The following is a 16,894-nucleotide window of genomic DNA, read 5'->3' as shown; positions in this document are numbered from 1 at the left end:
AATCATTTTTGGCCACTAATTTCTGTAAAACTGGTTTTCAGGGCTACTTACTGCTTCAAAAATACACATGAAACTAGTTTTTAATACTTTCTTTTAGGAATCTAATAAATACCTTTATTTAAAATCTATTATTAATATTACTAGTATTATTTGATAAAGAGATGTTTTTAATATGTCCTGRTACTTGTATATTGAAAAGACTAATTGGTGGAAAAAGGAACAGGGARACATGATCTTGGATAACTGTAGTAACAAGGTCACAACACTTAGAATTGCTAGATCCACAGAAAGCTCTGATACTGCTGCAGTCATTTGCTTAACCTTGAAGATTTTAACGATCTATTTTACCTATAAGCAAGTCATGTATCAAAGGAACCACAGCCTTGAATCGGTAGTGTCCAAGGCTATCAATATGTCGTAGTTTCCTATGAGGTAGAATTTCCTAGGGGTTCCTTCTGTATATATGTACAGGAGGAAAATCTGATAAGGCACTTCATGGGGAAGAATCATCACAGCAAATGTCAGAACAATTTTCAGGCTTCCACAGTGATCTCAGATACTACAGGCTTGCAAATATTTCCTCTACACTTGTGAACAAACTTAAATTGCCACATGGGTGTAGAAGCAGAATATAAATGCATTAGAAAGGATTAGATAAGCAAATGGAGGATAGTTGCGGTTATTTAAAGCCATCTCCTGAATGCAGCTTCTGATTTAGGAAGCCCCAGCTGATTTCTGAAAGCTGAATATAGTATACCTGGACAGGCMTCACCCTCTTTCCCTCCTGTGATACAGCTTCAGGATCAACCATTGGTCACCATTAGCGACAGTGGGTTTGACAGGCCAATCTTTTGATCCACTATGGAAGTTTTATATGTTTAAACTGAAAATATAAATAAATAAATAAATAAATAAATATGTATTTTTATGCATATGTATGTATGTATCTATCTATCTGTATGAAAGTCCTATTTCTAGAACCCACGGAAGCCTACTAACCAGTTGACTTCTCAAGAACTCTGCAGATGTGTGTTGTGATATCGTGAAAAAGTATAATTTTGTGTCTGTGCATTTTGGTATTTTAGCAATAATTAAGTAATTCTTTAAAATAAACTTGTTTAAACAAGTAAGTATACTTTCTTAAACAGTAGAGACTGCCCTTGAAAAATGATATATGAGCATAAAACAAGATATTCAAAAAGACTGCATGGCCAAGATGAATTTTGCTTTCGATGGAACCGACTGTTGACATAGACATAAGCAGGAGCAACAAGATGCCTACTCTGATTTTCTTTTGAAATTCAAGATATATTCTTCTGATTGTAAGGTAGTATGCAGAAATTATATAGTACACACTGTGGTGTGTATGTAAGATATTGGCAGATTGGAAGTCACCTTTCCTTGCTGAATAACAGAAGGAATTTCCAAAATTTGAATAAATATACAGTAGAAAGAAGTACGCCAAGCAAAACAGCTTCAAATATTCATATGTACATCAAAGTGTATAAGCTTCTTATATATACAACTTTTGTGACCTTTTGCTAGCCTTTTTGCAGACGATTTCAAACAGAGGCATTATATTTTCAGAAGGAGCTCAGAAACGTATTTGTGTATTTTAATCTGTCATCGAAGTGATAAGTCCTTTACAGTTAATTCCCTGTTTACCAAGTTGATGGTGGGAAAGAAATATTGCATTCATTGTGTTCACTCATTCATGTGTAATATTGAATTTATTCTGTTTTCATCTTTTTCTTCACAGCAAGCCATTGACAGTGAGGTAAAAGCAGAGGCAGTTCCATCAGTCACAGTAAAGGTACTGTGTCTAGCTCAAACTGTAGCTCTCAAATAGTGGTGGCAATTTTAGCAAGCCTGTCTATTTTCTGTCTGTTTCGCTGAGATTATAAACATGAGTAGAATTTCAAATGCAATATATACCTAACTTCTTTTTCTTTTTTTTTAATATGACAAAGTGTACATCTTGCAAGCTTTCTGCTGCAGTTAAAGCCATTGAATTATTTTTTTAAAATACTCTTATGCCTTTTAAGAGAAACATGTAAAGACTACTATCATACAATCATAGAATCAGTAAGGTTGGAAGGGACCTCTGGAGATCATCTAGTCCAACCTCCCTGCTCAGCAGGGTCACCTACAGCATGTTAGACAGGGTTGCATCCAGGCRGGCCTTGAAGGTCTCCAGAGAAGGAGACTCCATAACCTCTCTGGGCAACCTGGTCCAGTGCTCTGTCACTCTCACAGGGAAGAAATTCCCCCTCACGTTCAGGCGGAACTTGCTGTGCTTCAGTTTCTGCCCATTGCCTCTTGTCCTGTCACATGGGACAAATGAAAAGAGTTTGTCCCCAACCCCTTGGCATCAAATACTTATAGACATTGATAAGATCCCCCCTCAGTCTTCTCTTCCCCAGGCTGAAGAGGCCCAGCTCTCGCAGCCGTTCCTCGTAGGGCAGGTGCTCCAGCCCTCTGATCATCTTTGTAGCCCTACACTGGACTCTCTCCAGTAGCTCCGTGTCTCTCTTGTCCTGGGGAGCCCAGGACTGGACAGAGTACTCGAGATGAGGCCTCCCCAGGGCTGAGTAGAGGGGCAGGATCACCTTCCTTGACCTGCTGGCAACACCCTTCCTAATGCACCCCAGGATACCATTGGCCTTTCTGGCCACAAGGGCACATTGCTGGCTCATGGACAGCTTGTCATCCACCAGCACTGCCAGGTCCTTCTCTGCAGAGCTGCTTTCCAGCAGGTCAGCCCCCAGCTTGTACTGGTGCCTACGGTTATTTTTCCCTAGGTGCAGGACTCTGCACTTGCCCTTGTTGAACCTCGTGAGGTTCCTCTCTGCCCAACTCTTCAGCCTGTCCAGGTCTCTGTGAATGGCAGCACAGCTCTCTGGTGTGTCAGCCACTCCTCCCAGCTTGGTATTATCAGCAAACTTGCTGAGGAGGCACTCTGTCCCTTCATCCAGATCGTACTATGATGAGACGAAGTTATTTTTGAAGATACAAGAACAATTTTTACAACATTTTTCAAAGGGAATGAATGTTGATTTATGCAAAACTCAAAAATTGTTAGCAATTGCTAGCAAAAATAGACTTTGTTTTTGAAAAAAATACATATTTTTAGTTATTGTTACCTAAAAAGTCAGAAAATCTGATTTAAAATTCACATTATTTTAGCCCTCACTGAGGGTTTCTGCCTGCACTTGATTTTAAAAAAAGAGCGTGAGTGTGTGTACGTGTGTGTGCGTGCACGTGTGTATGTATGTTTCTATGCAAGTGCAATTTCTCCTTGCTGTTACATTCAAGGATTGTGATTTTATTGCTGGATTTGATAGTGGCTTGTTGGAGTAACAGCACAGCAGAATCAGGACCTTGTTTTTGAGAACCTTGCATGTTTTTCTCCTGTTTTGAGTGAAAAGTTGAAAACCTAACTGGACTGTTGTTGAATCAGATTCTCTTACATTAGTTTGATTTAATTGTATTTAGTCCAGCATCTTTCTCTACTTTTTATGCTAGATGATATAAGTTAAAATACTAATCCTGACTGAGTTGTGATAGTTTTGCTGTGAAAAAAAGACGTTCAGTTGAACTGTCCTGGGCTTAGAATCAGACTGTGAATAAATGAGTGTCTTAAAATATTAACATAAATTACCTGCAGAGATGTATGAATTTATCAGTTGTTAGTATACGTTGGAGCTAATACATTGTATAGGTGACTTGTTGTAGATGAAAGTATTGTATACAGTTTCCAAATTCTGTTTTGGAGAGTAGTTATGATTTGAGTATTAAGAACACATATAATGTCCATTATTCTCTCTCATCTAATTGTTCTCTTCTAATGTGAGGCCAATGCAGAATGCTATTTAAAATCAGTATGGATTTGTTCATGTGTTGAATATACTTTTTGTGGGAAGATTTTATACTTTCCTAATTCTGTTTTCCTGTTCATGCATCTTATATGTTTTAACAAAACCAAAATATTAAATCTAGGAGTTATCATGCATTCCAATTTTTGCAGAATATTTTTTCTTTGATAAGTGCTTTTAACTGATTTTGAAATGTGTCTCAAAATCAATTGCAATTGATGGAAAAGTTCTTTTAGCTAGTGGAATTCAGTGGCTTTATGAAGTTACAAATATTAGTCATTATTAAAATAAGAAATACTAATATGTTATGGTTGTTTTATGACTCCTGTCAGACTAAATTAAAATTGAACACTGAATTTAAACAAATTGAGAAAAATTTTGAACTTGATTTTGACAAGTTTTAAAATTAAATCTTATCTTGAATTAAACTGCAATGAGTTTATATGAATACTTTGCAAGTTTTCTGCAGTGAATGTAATTTGGCTGTTGCAATGGTAAATATGGCACCTGAAAAAACCTACAGGCAATGCATCATGCTGTAAAAAGTGTGTTCCAACACTTGTGTCAAATTCTTGTGTTAAAATTTTAAAAGGAAAAGCCACAAGCCTATCAGAAAAAAATTCATAAAATCAGGTACTTTTGACAAAAGTTATTGTATAAGAACCTCTCAATTCAGGCTCTTATGTGCAGCAAAAAGCAAAGCATGGCTTGAAACAGTTCTCTGAATGCGGTTGAGTACAAGAGATAGTTACTTAAGACAAGACTTAAGACAGTTACTTGGAAAACATGGTTTGGAGGGCCAGGCTTTAGGCAGGAAAAACATGGTCACAGCATGCAGTATTTGGCAATTTTAGGTGGTTTATGGCCGTTCTGTGCATTAAAGAAGTTGGTGTAAATTAGACTTCATAAAGTAATCTAATAAATTACATGCGGTCAGCACTCTGACTGGAAAGCATTTAGACATTGGCTCAATTAGATTTGAAAGAAGTAATTTGGGTATAGTAGCTGCTTTAGAAAGTTAATAAATAGTCAGACAATTAGCTTGCACTGAATTTTTTGTGGTTGCAGTAAGCAGTCTGGCAGTGTCCAGCTAGTTGGCTTAAAGGTAATGCAAGTGCGTTTACGCAGCTGCATTCACTAGCTGTTTCAAGGCCAGCATAATTCAGAATTGAGGACAAAAGTAGATTTTTCAAAATGCATATGTGTCTCCTTTTTTTCTTTTCTCCCCCTTCCTCTCTTTCCCTTTTCTTCAGGCAACAAAAATAAGCAACATTACATTTGAAAAATATTGAAATATTTTAATTAAATTTCAACATAAATTTATCTTAGCCTAAATTTACAAACAAAATTTGAGAAATTCTCTCATTTTTGTAGACTTTCTAGTTATTGCATACCATTATTTTTGTCTGAAAATATATATGAAAAATATTATTTTTGAAGTTGGAACTGTGAATTTTGTAAACATTCAATTATTTTCCTGATTTATTTTTTCTAGTCCTTTTGCTGGTTATGTTAGTTCTCTGCTACACAAAGATTAATTTGTTTCTTGATTTAGATAACAATACAGAGCAGAGTGGCTGCACAGAAACCAAAGCTGGCAGTATGTGTACAAGCTCCATTAGCAGTGACCTGTGACCAGTTCGTCTTTGATGATTTAGGTAAATTATTATARTACCATTGCCGTATAACTTTTCTTTGTCTAAAGATGTTTGAAGCATATAGTCCAGCCTCCATCAAGTGCATTTTTGCAAATATACTGCGGTGCAAGCAGTTACATACTGGTCCTGACTGCGTTTCACAGCTCCTATATGCCATTTGGTGGAGGGAGACAAAAAAAAAAAAAAGTAGAAAGGTTGAAAAATGGAGGAGCGAAGCTTCTTTTTTGATTTTGGTATGATGCCTGGCAGTTGCTGCAGGTGAGGAGAAGCAGGGTGGCAGCTTCACTTGGAAGAAAGAAAATTATTTATTCTCCAGAAACGACAACATGCAGGGGCATTTTGGCAAATCTGTGTATGCAGAATAGCACTGCTCAGCTAAAAGCAGGGTCTGAAGTCTTGATTACCTATGGCCAGTCCAGTGTATGTTCTTAATTTAGCATTTACTGCTTGGTGAGTCTAGCCTTTATCCAACTCTGTTGATATGGCCACAGGTAGGATTACCTTGAAAACTGTAAATGGAGCTGCAAACCAGAGAACTGTGTGTCCTTAGTTGGAACTGCAGACAATTTCTGCCCTGAGGCATCTAGTATTGGTCACTGTTGAAAGAGGACTTTACTGCTGCTCTGATCTGAAAGGAAAGAGTTCTTATGTTTCAAAGGGTGGTGGCTTTGTAGGATGTTAAAATTGCAACATAAAATTGCGCTTGTTTTGAGATTTTCTATGCTTTAAGATGGTTTTGAGTTGACAAAACTAGTTTGCTTTTTACAAACATGTATTTCAGAAAAAATATGTGCCGTGATTTGATAAAGGTTGAATTGATGGAAATTACTATCATAATTTAATAAAATATTTCCTGAAGTGCTAGAAACTCTCTTGCTTTTGTTCTTATTACTTGATCTAATTTTGTATTAAAAAAGTATTAGAAAATCTGTTGTTTTTGTTCTTATTACTTGATTTGATTTTGTATTACCTGTAGAACCAGATTCATCTGAAACCGTGGTCCTATCTGTCTTTTTGAAGGGGAATTGTCCTCCGTCAGAACTAGAAGGAGATGGTGTGGTTTCATATAGTACACCAACAGGTAAGCCACTGGAGATTTCAAATTGGTTAGCCTTCTTTTAGATCTTTTTGTTTACCTCTTTCTTTAGACGTTCTTTTGATACATTTTAAAGAGAATAGTAATTAAATAATGTGTCTGAGAATCCAGCAGTTGTTAATATTTTATGTAGCACCATTAATTTGCACAATCTGTTCTATAGAGCTAAAATCATATGTTTATGGCACAAGAAGCAGCTGTGCAAGCTTCCCCATCCTGCCCCATTAATTTGCTTCTGTTCAGCTCTTTAAGGGGCCACCTCTTGGGGTGAGAAGTTAATTACCTCTTTATGACTATTCAGTCTTCTGGGGCTGCCAACAAATGTGACAGTGACCGCCTCCCCATAGAGGAGGCGGGTTGGAAGCACTGAGAGTGATTGTACCCCACTTCTCTTTTAACAGTTGAACATACTCATTCTGATCAAATAAACTAATCAAAAACAATGTAATTTGGTCATTCCATTTAATAATGTCCTAATGACCCTAGTGATAAAATATGTAAATTTACCCTACTATCTGTGACTGAAAGCTAATTTGCTTAATTTTCCTGCAGCAGCCCTTGTGAGTATTTGTCAGGCTACGTGAGAAACTGCACTCACTGGACTTCCCTGTTAAGTTAAACACAGCATAAACCAGCTTAAGCAGGTTCATCTTTCCTCACTTCTCACTGGTTTTGCTCCTGCACCTCCTCTTCTGTTATGCTCATGCAATCAACTAGTTATTTCTCAACTAGATTTGCTGATTCAGTTCATTGTGCTGGCACAGCTCTCTGTGTTTACACAGAGGAAGGGCGATGTGGAACAGGTTTACACCAAAGAAATGCATGTGGTGGGTGGTGGTCTTAAGTACGTTATACTATGTATATACTTGTACTTAAGCATTTATTTCACATCAGTTCTCCCTTGAAACATTCTCTTTATGTTGATAATCCACGCTGTTTACTGATAATTGAAATACTGTATTTTGACATAACTGAAACTCATGCTTTTTGTAAAACGTGATCATACCCACTTTAGGCTAGACTTACAGATAGGTGCACATGGTAGGAAGTCAAAGAATGTTCCCCCCTTTGTCTTGAGAGCCTGCACAAACAGCTTGTGCAATTTAGTCCCTCTATATTACATCTCTTAGACTGTTTATTCCTTGTGACTGAGTTGCTCTACCTTCACAAGTGTCCCATGTAAAATGATGTGGCTTCAATCTGCTTCTGTGGTGCAACTATAGTTTTTGAGTGTATTGGATTTTCTGATCTTAAAAGCGTGCTTTTTGTTTTGTATTTTTCCTTCTGTGATTTTTAAGTTTGTAAAACCACCATATGAAACTTGGATGTTATTTTCCCTTTGCAAATGAATGAATTATTATTTCTTTCAGACAAAATAAGTTATGCTTATATTTTAGATTGAATTTTTTTGACCTTTTGGTTAGGAAAGTAAAGAAATCTTTTATTTTGAGTGTGTTTCAGTGTTTAAATGCAAAACATGTACAAAAAGTCCCTGGACCGCATAACAACTAATGGAATGAATTTATTTTAAAAGCTTATCTTGAATGGTAGAATTTGCAAGACACGCGCACACACACGCGCACACACACACACACACACGTATATATATATATATAGAGAAAGCATAAATATTTTAGTAAAATTTTAGATATTCACTTAAATTATTAAGTGGGGATAATCCTCTTCAGTTACGTACAAACACCAGTGCTAACATTACTTGCAAGTAATACACTAGCACAGAAAAATAAAGTGCTTTTTATGAGTTCATTTTATCTGAATAGAGACTTTTTGCTGCTTTTTTTTTAATTTAAGATATCCATATTTTTGACCAAATTAGTCTTTGATGTAACTCTGTGGGATTTGTATAGGCTAATATGAGTCACCAGCTGGATGGGCTTTTACAGCTGATGAACATGGTCTCATGACTGTTTTTTGGCTAGTATTATATTTGTATGTATTTGTCTACTTACAACCATGGCTTAAGTTTGTGTTTTTTTAAAAACCTATTAATAGATTTCTCTCTTCTTTTTTCCTGTTGCTGGTTAAACGGTAGAGCTCAATCCTGAAGGTGAGTGAATAAAAAAAACAGTCTGATTTGTCTTAAGAGTGACAGCATTTCTGACTAAAGCAGACTTGGATGAGAGCTGTTCATTTACCTATTATTTCTACAAACTTTTCTACTGTCCTAGACCTGATGCTGCTATAAAGATGAATATTTGAGAAATTTAAAAGTGAATGAGGCTTACATATAAAAAATTACCTATGGGAAAACAGGAAGAAGCAATGACATTTCTCAGTGAATTATGATATGCTTTCACATATGTAACATAGGAATTTTGCAATATAGCAAGTGTTCTGTGCTTTGAGCATTCGTGCATGCACAGTTGTATAGTCTTTTTTTTTAAATCATATTTTTAGCTATTTTTCAGTAGCTAGATTTCAGTAAGAGCTTATTGGGCAGCTAAGTTATAGCTTTATTTTGTGTAACAGAGTTACACAAAATAAAGATTTGCAGTTAATACGTATAATTCGTGTGACATTCTGAAAATGAAGACTTGGATTATCTGATTTGAGAAACTTGTACTCAGGATGAAAGCCTACTAATGCTAAAGAGAATATTGTGGACCGCAGTGAACTTTGTAGAATTATCCCTGACAAAATTTGGATTAGTGTGATGTGCACTGGACTAGTAAAATTTAATCTCATCGGTAATAGAAAAGGCATGAATTCTCTGAATATTTATCATGCCAAATTGCAGTTCCRAACTTGACTGTTTCTTTTATCATACACATCAGATGTCATATTATAGACATAATTAAGATTAATGCATCAGTAATATGGAAATGGAAGCTTAACTGCAGTGCATAGCATGTAATTATGTTGTTACTTTCATCTGGTAAGCACATAGCACATCTTACTTCAACTATAATAGTAACATTATGAGATAGTCTAATTCAGTTGTATTTCGGAGTAGGAGTTTTATTTTATAAATGACAAAGAAAATCTTAAAAAAAAAATCTATGTGGTTTCTTCTCCATTATTACAATGTTAAAATTATATGATGTGCAATGCATCATAACTCTAGATAAAGCAAGACTGATTACTAGACATAACAGGAAAGGACTAAGGAAGTTCTGGCTCCCAAACTTTGCTGTTGCTTTGAATTTCCTTACTTTCATTTAAAATTACTGTAGCAGGCCCAAGGAAACATTCTGAAAGAATTTCTGAATGTGAGTTTTTCACTGTAGTGGTAATTTTGCTGGTGCTTTTCAGTTTTGTTTTCTTATATTTATTTTGGACTCTTTTAGACCAGAAGTCTCCTCTGTCCCTCTCTCAAAGCAAAGCATTGTCAGATTTAGAATTACTTGGAGGCATTATCAGCCAGCCAAAAGCACTAATGAATTGACATCCATGATAATCAGATGGATGAATTGAGTCCGAGTCTTGTATTTAGTCTTCTAGTAACACTTTTTTTTCCCCAGACAAGTCTTTGAAGTAATTTTTCTTTGCAAGAGATCARTGAAGGAATGAATGAAAAGAAAATGTAAGGAGAAGGAATATGTTTATTCTAAACTTCTAAACTTACGTCCCTGATGACCTCTGTATAGCTGTCAGTTTTATAGTGCATGACATTTCTGTACCTTTATGATCCATGAAGAGTAATTTTACTCTCTCTGAAAAGGTACTCTGACTTCTGCTGGCCTGTGGTGGGTGTTGGGATTGATGTTTGAATATCCTGGGTTGTTTGGAAGAGATTGAATGATGTTGCTATGACATTAATACTATTTTCAGTTTTATCAATATTTGTGCTTATAGTGATGTACATACATGAATGAAACAATATGTTTTCCTGTTGGCTGCCTCATCAACAGCCCCCCTCGCACCCGTAGCCCCTTCCTCTCAATAAAAAGTGGTTGTCCCAAAGAGCAGACACTCCACATTTCATAGCACCTAGGATTTCCATCTTTCATGTAGAACATACCTTGCAATTTCGGACCTGAGAGGAATTGCAGATAAGCATTTGCTGGTATTTTTGCAAATTCTTGACTAATTGCATTGAACATGTTTTCTGAATATTAATGTTAAAATTTCCTCTTTTCTGTCATGGCCAGCACCATTCTGATAAAACTGCATCTAATGTGAGATCCCGATACCAAAGACAGTAGCCAGTTTGTTCTTCTACAGTTATTCTATTACCATGTCATCAGTTGAAAAATAAACATTTAGTATACCTTTAGATAATTTAATATTTAAGCAAATAAAAAAAGAATTTACTAGGTTCTTTAACAGTGTCATTCGTTAAATCTAGATCTTGTTTTGTATTCTTTTCAATCTTCCCTGAAAAAAATGGTAACTTTCAGCTCTTTATGGATTCCATATTGTCAGCATGAGGACTGTTAATTTGGGTTGTGATTTCCCCTTAGTGTGCTCTTAAGATTCACTGATAGTTTGGGTATAAATGTGCCACTGTGTTTTGTTATAACATGTCAGAAAGAAGGTAGTATACACAAATAGCTTTGATACTTGCCTGTGAAGAGCTGGTGAAGTTTTCATCAGTGTGTAAGTAATAGTATCTATTAAATACATTTCTTTTCTAAGCTCCAAATGTGTGCTAGCTGATAGGAGGGTTGCATAGCTTTCACTTAAGAGTGCAAAAAAAAAAAAAAAAAAAAAAAAAAAAAAAAAAGAAAGAAAAAAAAAGATAAAACACCCCCAAACAAACAGTATATGTGTTCTTAACAAGCATATAGTTTGTCCTAATCATGATGTAAACAAATTTTTCATTTTTGTGTTCAGAGCAACAGGAGTAATGATGCAGCTGTCTGTCATGAAGGTAGAATTGTTTGTCTAGAAATTTAATTAAGCTATTATTGATCTTTATTGCATGTTAATTGGTGTGAATACAGATATGCAATGCATTTGGATAATGATGCTTGCTTTCACATTCAATTTAAAATGTTCACTTGAGAAGGTAATTAAGTGTTCAAGTTTAAAGATATTTTAAGGGGAAAGATATTTTAAGGGGAAAGCTAACCAAGATTGAGTGTTCTGCGTATTTTTTTTAGCATGTTCCTTAACTGCATTAAAAAAATCATTGTTATAGCTCTTTGAGGACAGTAGCATGAAGAATCCTGTATTCAAAATATGCATATGAAAGATGAATCTGTATGTTCTTCCATTTTAGGAATACTAAAAGTTGCACAGTGTAAATTCAGACTACCTTTGCGATTAATTTGCTTTCCAACTCAACCTTCAAAAACAGCAAACCACAAACTAACTATTGATACCAATAAACCTCCCATCAGTTTTCTCACCATTTTTCCAGGTAGGATTGTAGATATGTCCATAAGAGGAGATGTGTTAATAACTCAGACTGGAATCTTTTGCCACTAAGGAATAATTAAATAATTAAGCTAATATCAGAATGTTTTAAAAGTGTATTTTGAATGAAATGATAGAATAACATTTCAAAGTAGGTTACACATCTTGACTAATATGATATCTGTCTCTGATAAAACTGCTGATTTGTTTACAAATGTGTAATTTAGCTTAACAAAACCCAAGCAAAAGATGGAATGCAGTTGCCTTCAGTAAATACTTTAGGAGTATATCTTTGATCTAGATGATAATGTTAGCACAAGAATAAATGAATGAACAGGGCTTAAAGTGATTGTGAATAAATTTAGGCTACAAATCCTTAAGTTTCTTAACTTTGGAGGACTAAGGTTCTGGAACAGTCTTCTGGTGAGAGCTCTATGGCATGCGTTTTTTGTAGCCTGGCTTTCATTTCTTTGACGGTAGACATACTTTTTTCCTTTCAGATGCGTATATACTGAACACTTCCCTCAAGCATAAATAATAATTGAAAACCATTTCTTTTGAAGCCCCACATTTCTGGGTTTTTGTCATAGATTCCTGTTATAGCAAAATGATAATAAATGTGTTGAATTATGAAATTTTGTTCAGAGGTACTCTCAAAATAGAACATTTTATTTTTAACTGARGGATTCATTGTTGAAAACATAAATGAAAGTATGGACCTTGTGTTCCAGAAGGAGATATTACTATATTTTGATTTTTATTGATCCTGTTTTCAATGGTGGAAAAAAAATAAAAGATACGCTGTTTATGATGTGACCTGTAAAGAAACTTTGGATTTTTGGTGTGTTTTTTAATGGGAATCTTATTCCTTCTACTCCTTGTTTGGCTTGTTTTAGGGGAAGCTTGTGGGATGATGTGATTTGTAGTAATTTTTAAAATGTGGTGATTTTTAAAATTTAGCTTTTTGAGCAGATATGATCCAATACATAGAACTGAAAGAAAAAGGGCAGGTAAGAGCTTTGCAGAGTAGCTAATTTTAGCAAGCTAGATGATTTTTGTCCTGTATGCTGGAAGATAAAACAGATCTTTTAAAATCTAGGGGCCACTTAAACATTATAATTTTACGTAGACATCTGAGCTAAAGGCAAGCTACAGAGCTGCATCCATCATAGGTGATGGTCTCTTTGGGCTGTGCGGTATGCACTGCTTTTGTCAGATGAAACAGTTGAACCTCTGAAAAAGCTACCTTTGCCAGACCTATGCAATTTAATATGAGAGCGTGGCTCAGCTTCTTCCCTGTAGATGAACAACAGTTCCATAGAGAGGAGCGTATACCGAACTACCTGTAATAGTCTTTACTTCTGACTTGGAAAACCTTTTTGTTCAGATAGCTCTTCCTAGGTTGCTCAAGCAAAACTTGATATGCCTCATGCCGTGCATGCTCATGCAAGCCTTACTATGGCTTGAAGTTTGGTGTATACTAGTGTTGAATTATAGCAAGCTATTTTTAATTTTCTTTTAGACTTTGCTGATCAATCTGAAGATGACCAGTCTAATGCTCTGGGATTTCAGTTTCTAACTGGTTCAAAAATCACTCTTCTTGCTTCAAAAACATCTCGTAAGTGGTATCAGTATTAATTTAAATGTAAAATGTAAAGGTGGTAGGCCACAAAAGGAGAATATGGATCATATATGGAAGGCTAATCTCTGTGTGGGAATTTACCTTGCTAACTATGTAGTAATGTTGCTAGGCAGTCACAGACTTGTAAAACTAAACAAAAATCATACTTAGAGTATGCTATGCTACAATGACAGGTCTCTGGGAAAATTGCATTTTTTTTTTTGAAGTTTTTACTTTTAATGCTGGCTTTATTTAGAATTTAATACTGGCATAATTATGGAAAAAACCCTCATTTCCTCAAAAGTATTTAAATCTCTGTGATTGGAAGTAATCACCTATTGGAATTTGTAAAAAGGACTAAAAAGTGTTTCTATCGCCCCACAGATTTTCAGTAATCTTTGATAAATGGCCTTAGCCATCTGACCCTACCTGTGTGTTTTTCTGCACCTAAGCAAATGCCTATCTATATCTTCAGATGCGTAAATACCTTTGTAAATTGAGGATTGTGGTTTTAATAGCCTTCATATCAAATTTGTGGAATGTACAAACATATATGTAGCTATTCTGTTACCTGATTCAGTGTCTCTTGTATTGGAGCAGCTTGTGAATTAAGTGGTCATGTTCCAACCACCTTTGTGTTTCTACTGTTCCGAAAATTGATTTTCTTGATTTTGGAGAGTTATGGAGTTACGTCGTGCAATTACTTAACTTGCTAATCTCTTTCTTGGCACGTGCRTTGGAACTAAATCAATTTAGCTGTTTCAGCATTTTGCATGCCACAGTCTTCATTTAATACAGCAGACTAACAAATCGTAAAGCTAAAATATCTGCTACACAGAGTTCAAATGGAACGCAATATGAATGCTCTATGAAAACTATTTTGAGTGAGAGATAAGAATCTAATTTGTTGATGTGAAATTCTTTCAATATAAATAAAAATAATGTCTCACTGTATTTTTTGAAATTCAAAATTCATAATGGTTTATGAGTGGTGGCAGCTGTAAACTGTGAGATAATATTTAATACCTTTTTAATATAGTCAAATGGCTTAAAAATAGAAACCATCTGGAGAGTAATTATTAAAGAACTTCCATTATACCAGGAGTCATTTTACACTTCTAAGCTTCATATCCATTTTTATTAATTTGTGTATGCACTATTTGTATGTTGATTCATTGTAGTTTGGTTTTAGTATTTGTTTAAATAGACAGTAGATTTTAAACAGTTTATAAGCTAGAGATGCAGCGAAAGTTTCTAGAAACTAAAGAGTTTAAAGGTTTTATAAATAGCTATTTCTTTTTAAATGATGATTTAAATCATTTACTTGGTCTTTGATTTGCATAGTTACTAAATCTGATGCTTATAAAAGGGACAAATTTGTGTCAATGTAATTAATGTATTTTAACTTCTAGTGGGGACGTAACTTTCAGTTCTTCCTCCAAAACACTCAAGCTTTTCCTCTCAGATTTGTTTACTTGCTAGCTAGGAATGACACATGCAGTCATACTATAAACTTTCTCTTTAGTTGTGAAGGTTTTTTTAAAAAAGAAACTGTAAAATATCTATTTTTCTCTTAGTGTGATTATTCATTTATCCTGTCTAGGAAGCCTTCCTTTAGAAAACAAATGTGGTGTTTGATGCCACCTTCCATATAGTGGTCTATTCCCATCGTCTACCTCAAGCATTGCATTAGTTACAGAATTTCTCAGAGGATTTTGTTTGTTTGGAATGTTTTTTAAATAGAACCTTAAAAATTTTACAAAATCACATGTAAAAATGTAGTACACAAGCAGAGCATTTTTGTAAATGGAGGCTACCGATAGCATGACCAATAACAGGCAATAGACCTTAACTTCTGAATGGAAGGATTGTATGCAGCCATGAAAAACTCCAGATTCAATTGGATTTCACTGTTGAACCTGCAAACAAGGATGCTATCATGACATCTATTTTAAATTTATTATTAGATTTATTAGCTAATTCATTTTAAACAGTGTAGTATTTGAGGATGGTATTTCAACCTGTCAAGATGTCTGCTGAAAAGTAGCCTAGCCTAAAGTTCATTTTGATGGTTAAATAAGTTAAAATGAAGCTTGCCCATGAGTTCTTAAGTTGATCGCTAAAATTTTTAAAAGCTTTACACTTGAATTAAAGTGTAAAGAAGCCTTTACTGCTGTTTGTGATTGTTTTCTCTTGTGATAAAAACTTCCTTACTAAGAACTGACTGAACTGAATCTTCTAGATTTCCTTTAGATAAGCTACTGGCAGGCAAATAAGCATTCTGACTGCAAGTTGTATTACTTAAACTAGCTCCTGTAGTTTTGAAAGCCTTTGTAACCTGCTGACATTCTTCTGAGTCTCCTGCTTTTCTATGTGAGAAATTTCTGAAAAGAGTGTATTGTAGTTTTCTGTAGTAAAGCTTTTTAACAATAGGCTAACCTAAATTGGTTTACTATTATAAAAGCATTGGAAAAGCAGAAGCCCACTTATTTCTTACTGCCTCTATTGTATTTCTGTATAAAAACATATGTTTAGTACAAGTAGAGATTCTCAGTTTCCTACAGTTCCCAAATCTAATTTGTCTTAAGAGCTGTAAGATCATGTAAAGCAAATGACTGCAATGCTCTACCCAGGCTATAGTAAAATTAGATTGTATTTGTATTGACCAACAAACAATGTATGGAAACTGAATATGCATTCTGGAGGAAATTAGTTTTATCCATTTTAAACTATTAATGTATTAGTTACATGAATTATAAATGGAATCACTGTTGATTTGGTCTGAAAACATCTGAGGTAATTTCACATAAGGAAAAATCATTTAAGGTAAAATATGATGATATATCCAAGTAAGTTCAACCGTTACATTGTGAGAATTTTAAAAATGGCTATTAGGTTGAATGTTATCTTTAACAGATGGAGCTCTTTTCTTTAATAGATGTGGTTTTTAAACAAAATCTGCTTTTTTCTTGTTACACTGTAAACAGAATTTGTCATTCTCTCTTTGGTGAAATGCATATCCTGGGAATGATGCCAGTGGTAACGTCAAACAATCTTGGATTACTAATGTTGAGAAGATTTTAAATAAGTACATTAAAGTCCTAAAGAATTTTTGTTCATTTGACTTTACTGTAAACCTTGTTAACAAGGGGGGAAAAATACCCTAAACTCTTCGGTATCAGTAATCTCAACAACTGTTTTTCATCATAGCTTCATTTTGCCTTTCCTTTTGGATAAGGTTTTGATAGATGAATAATGAAAGGAAATAAGGCAACAGTGTTTGAAAATGTCTGTTTGACCAAAAAAACCCCAAACAAAACTA

At 34.8% G+C, this 16,894-nt stretch overlaps 1 protein-coding gene across 7 annotated transcripts in view; it reads left to right on the top strand.

Moving 5' to 3' along the window:
• BBS9 (Bardet-Biedl syndrome 9) overlaps positions 1–16,894 on the top strand; it is a 309,884-nt gene that overhangs the window by 63,980 nt on the left and 229,010 nt on the right. For all 7 annotated transcript variants that reach the window (XM_085303707.1, XM_085303713.1, XM_085303722.1 and 4 more), the window contains 6 exons: positions 1,760–1,813; positions 5,431–5,533; positions 6,510–6,614; positions 8,683–8,697; positions 11,815–11,955; positions 13,474–13,569. In XM_085303707.1, coding sequence (XP_085159833.1) covers positions 1,760–1,813; positions 5,431–5,533; positions 6,510–6,614; positions 8,683–8,697; positions 11,815–11,955; positions 13,474–13,569 — 514 coding nt within the window. The remainder of the gene's footprint in view (positions 1–1,759; positions 1,814–5,430; positions 5,534–6,509; positions 6,615–8,682; positions 8,698–11,814; positions 11,956–13,473; positions 13,570–16,894) is intronic.

This window comes from Rhea americana, unplaced genomic scaffold (genome assembly GCF_003343005.1).
Source record: "Rhea americana isolate MKP2758 unplaced genomic scaffold, rheAme1 scaffold_100, whole genome shotgun sequence".
NCBI classification, from domain to species: Eukaryota; Metazoa; Chordata; class Aves; order Rheiformes; family Rheidae; genus Rhea; species Rhea americana.
The sequence above is the reverse complement of the archived record's forward strand: the minus strand, read 5'-3'. Positions and strand labels throughout refer to the sequence as shown.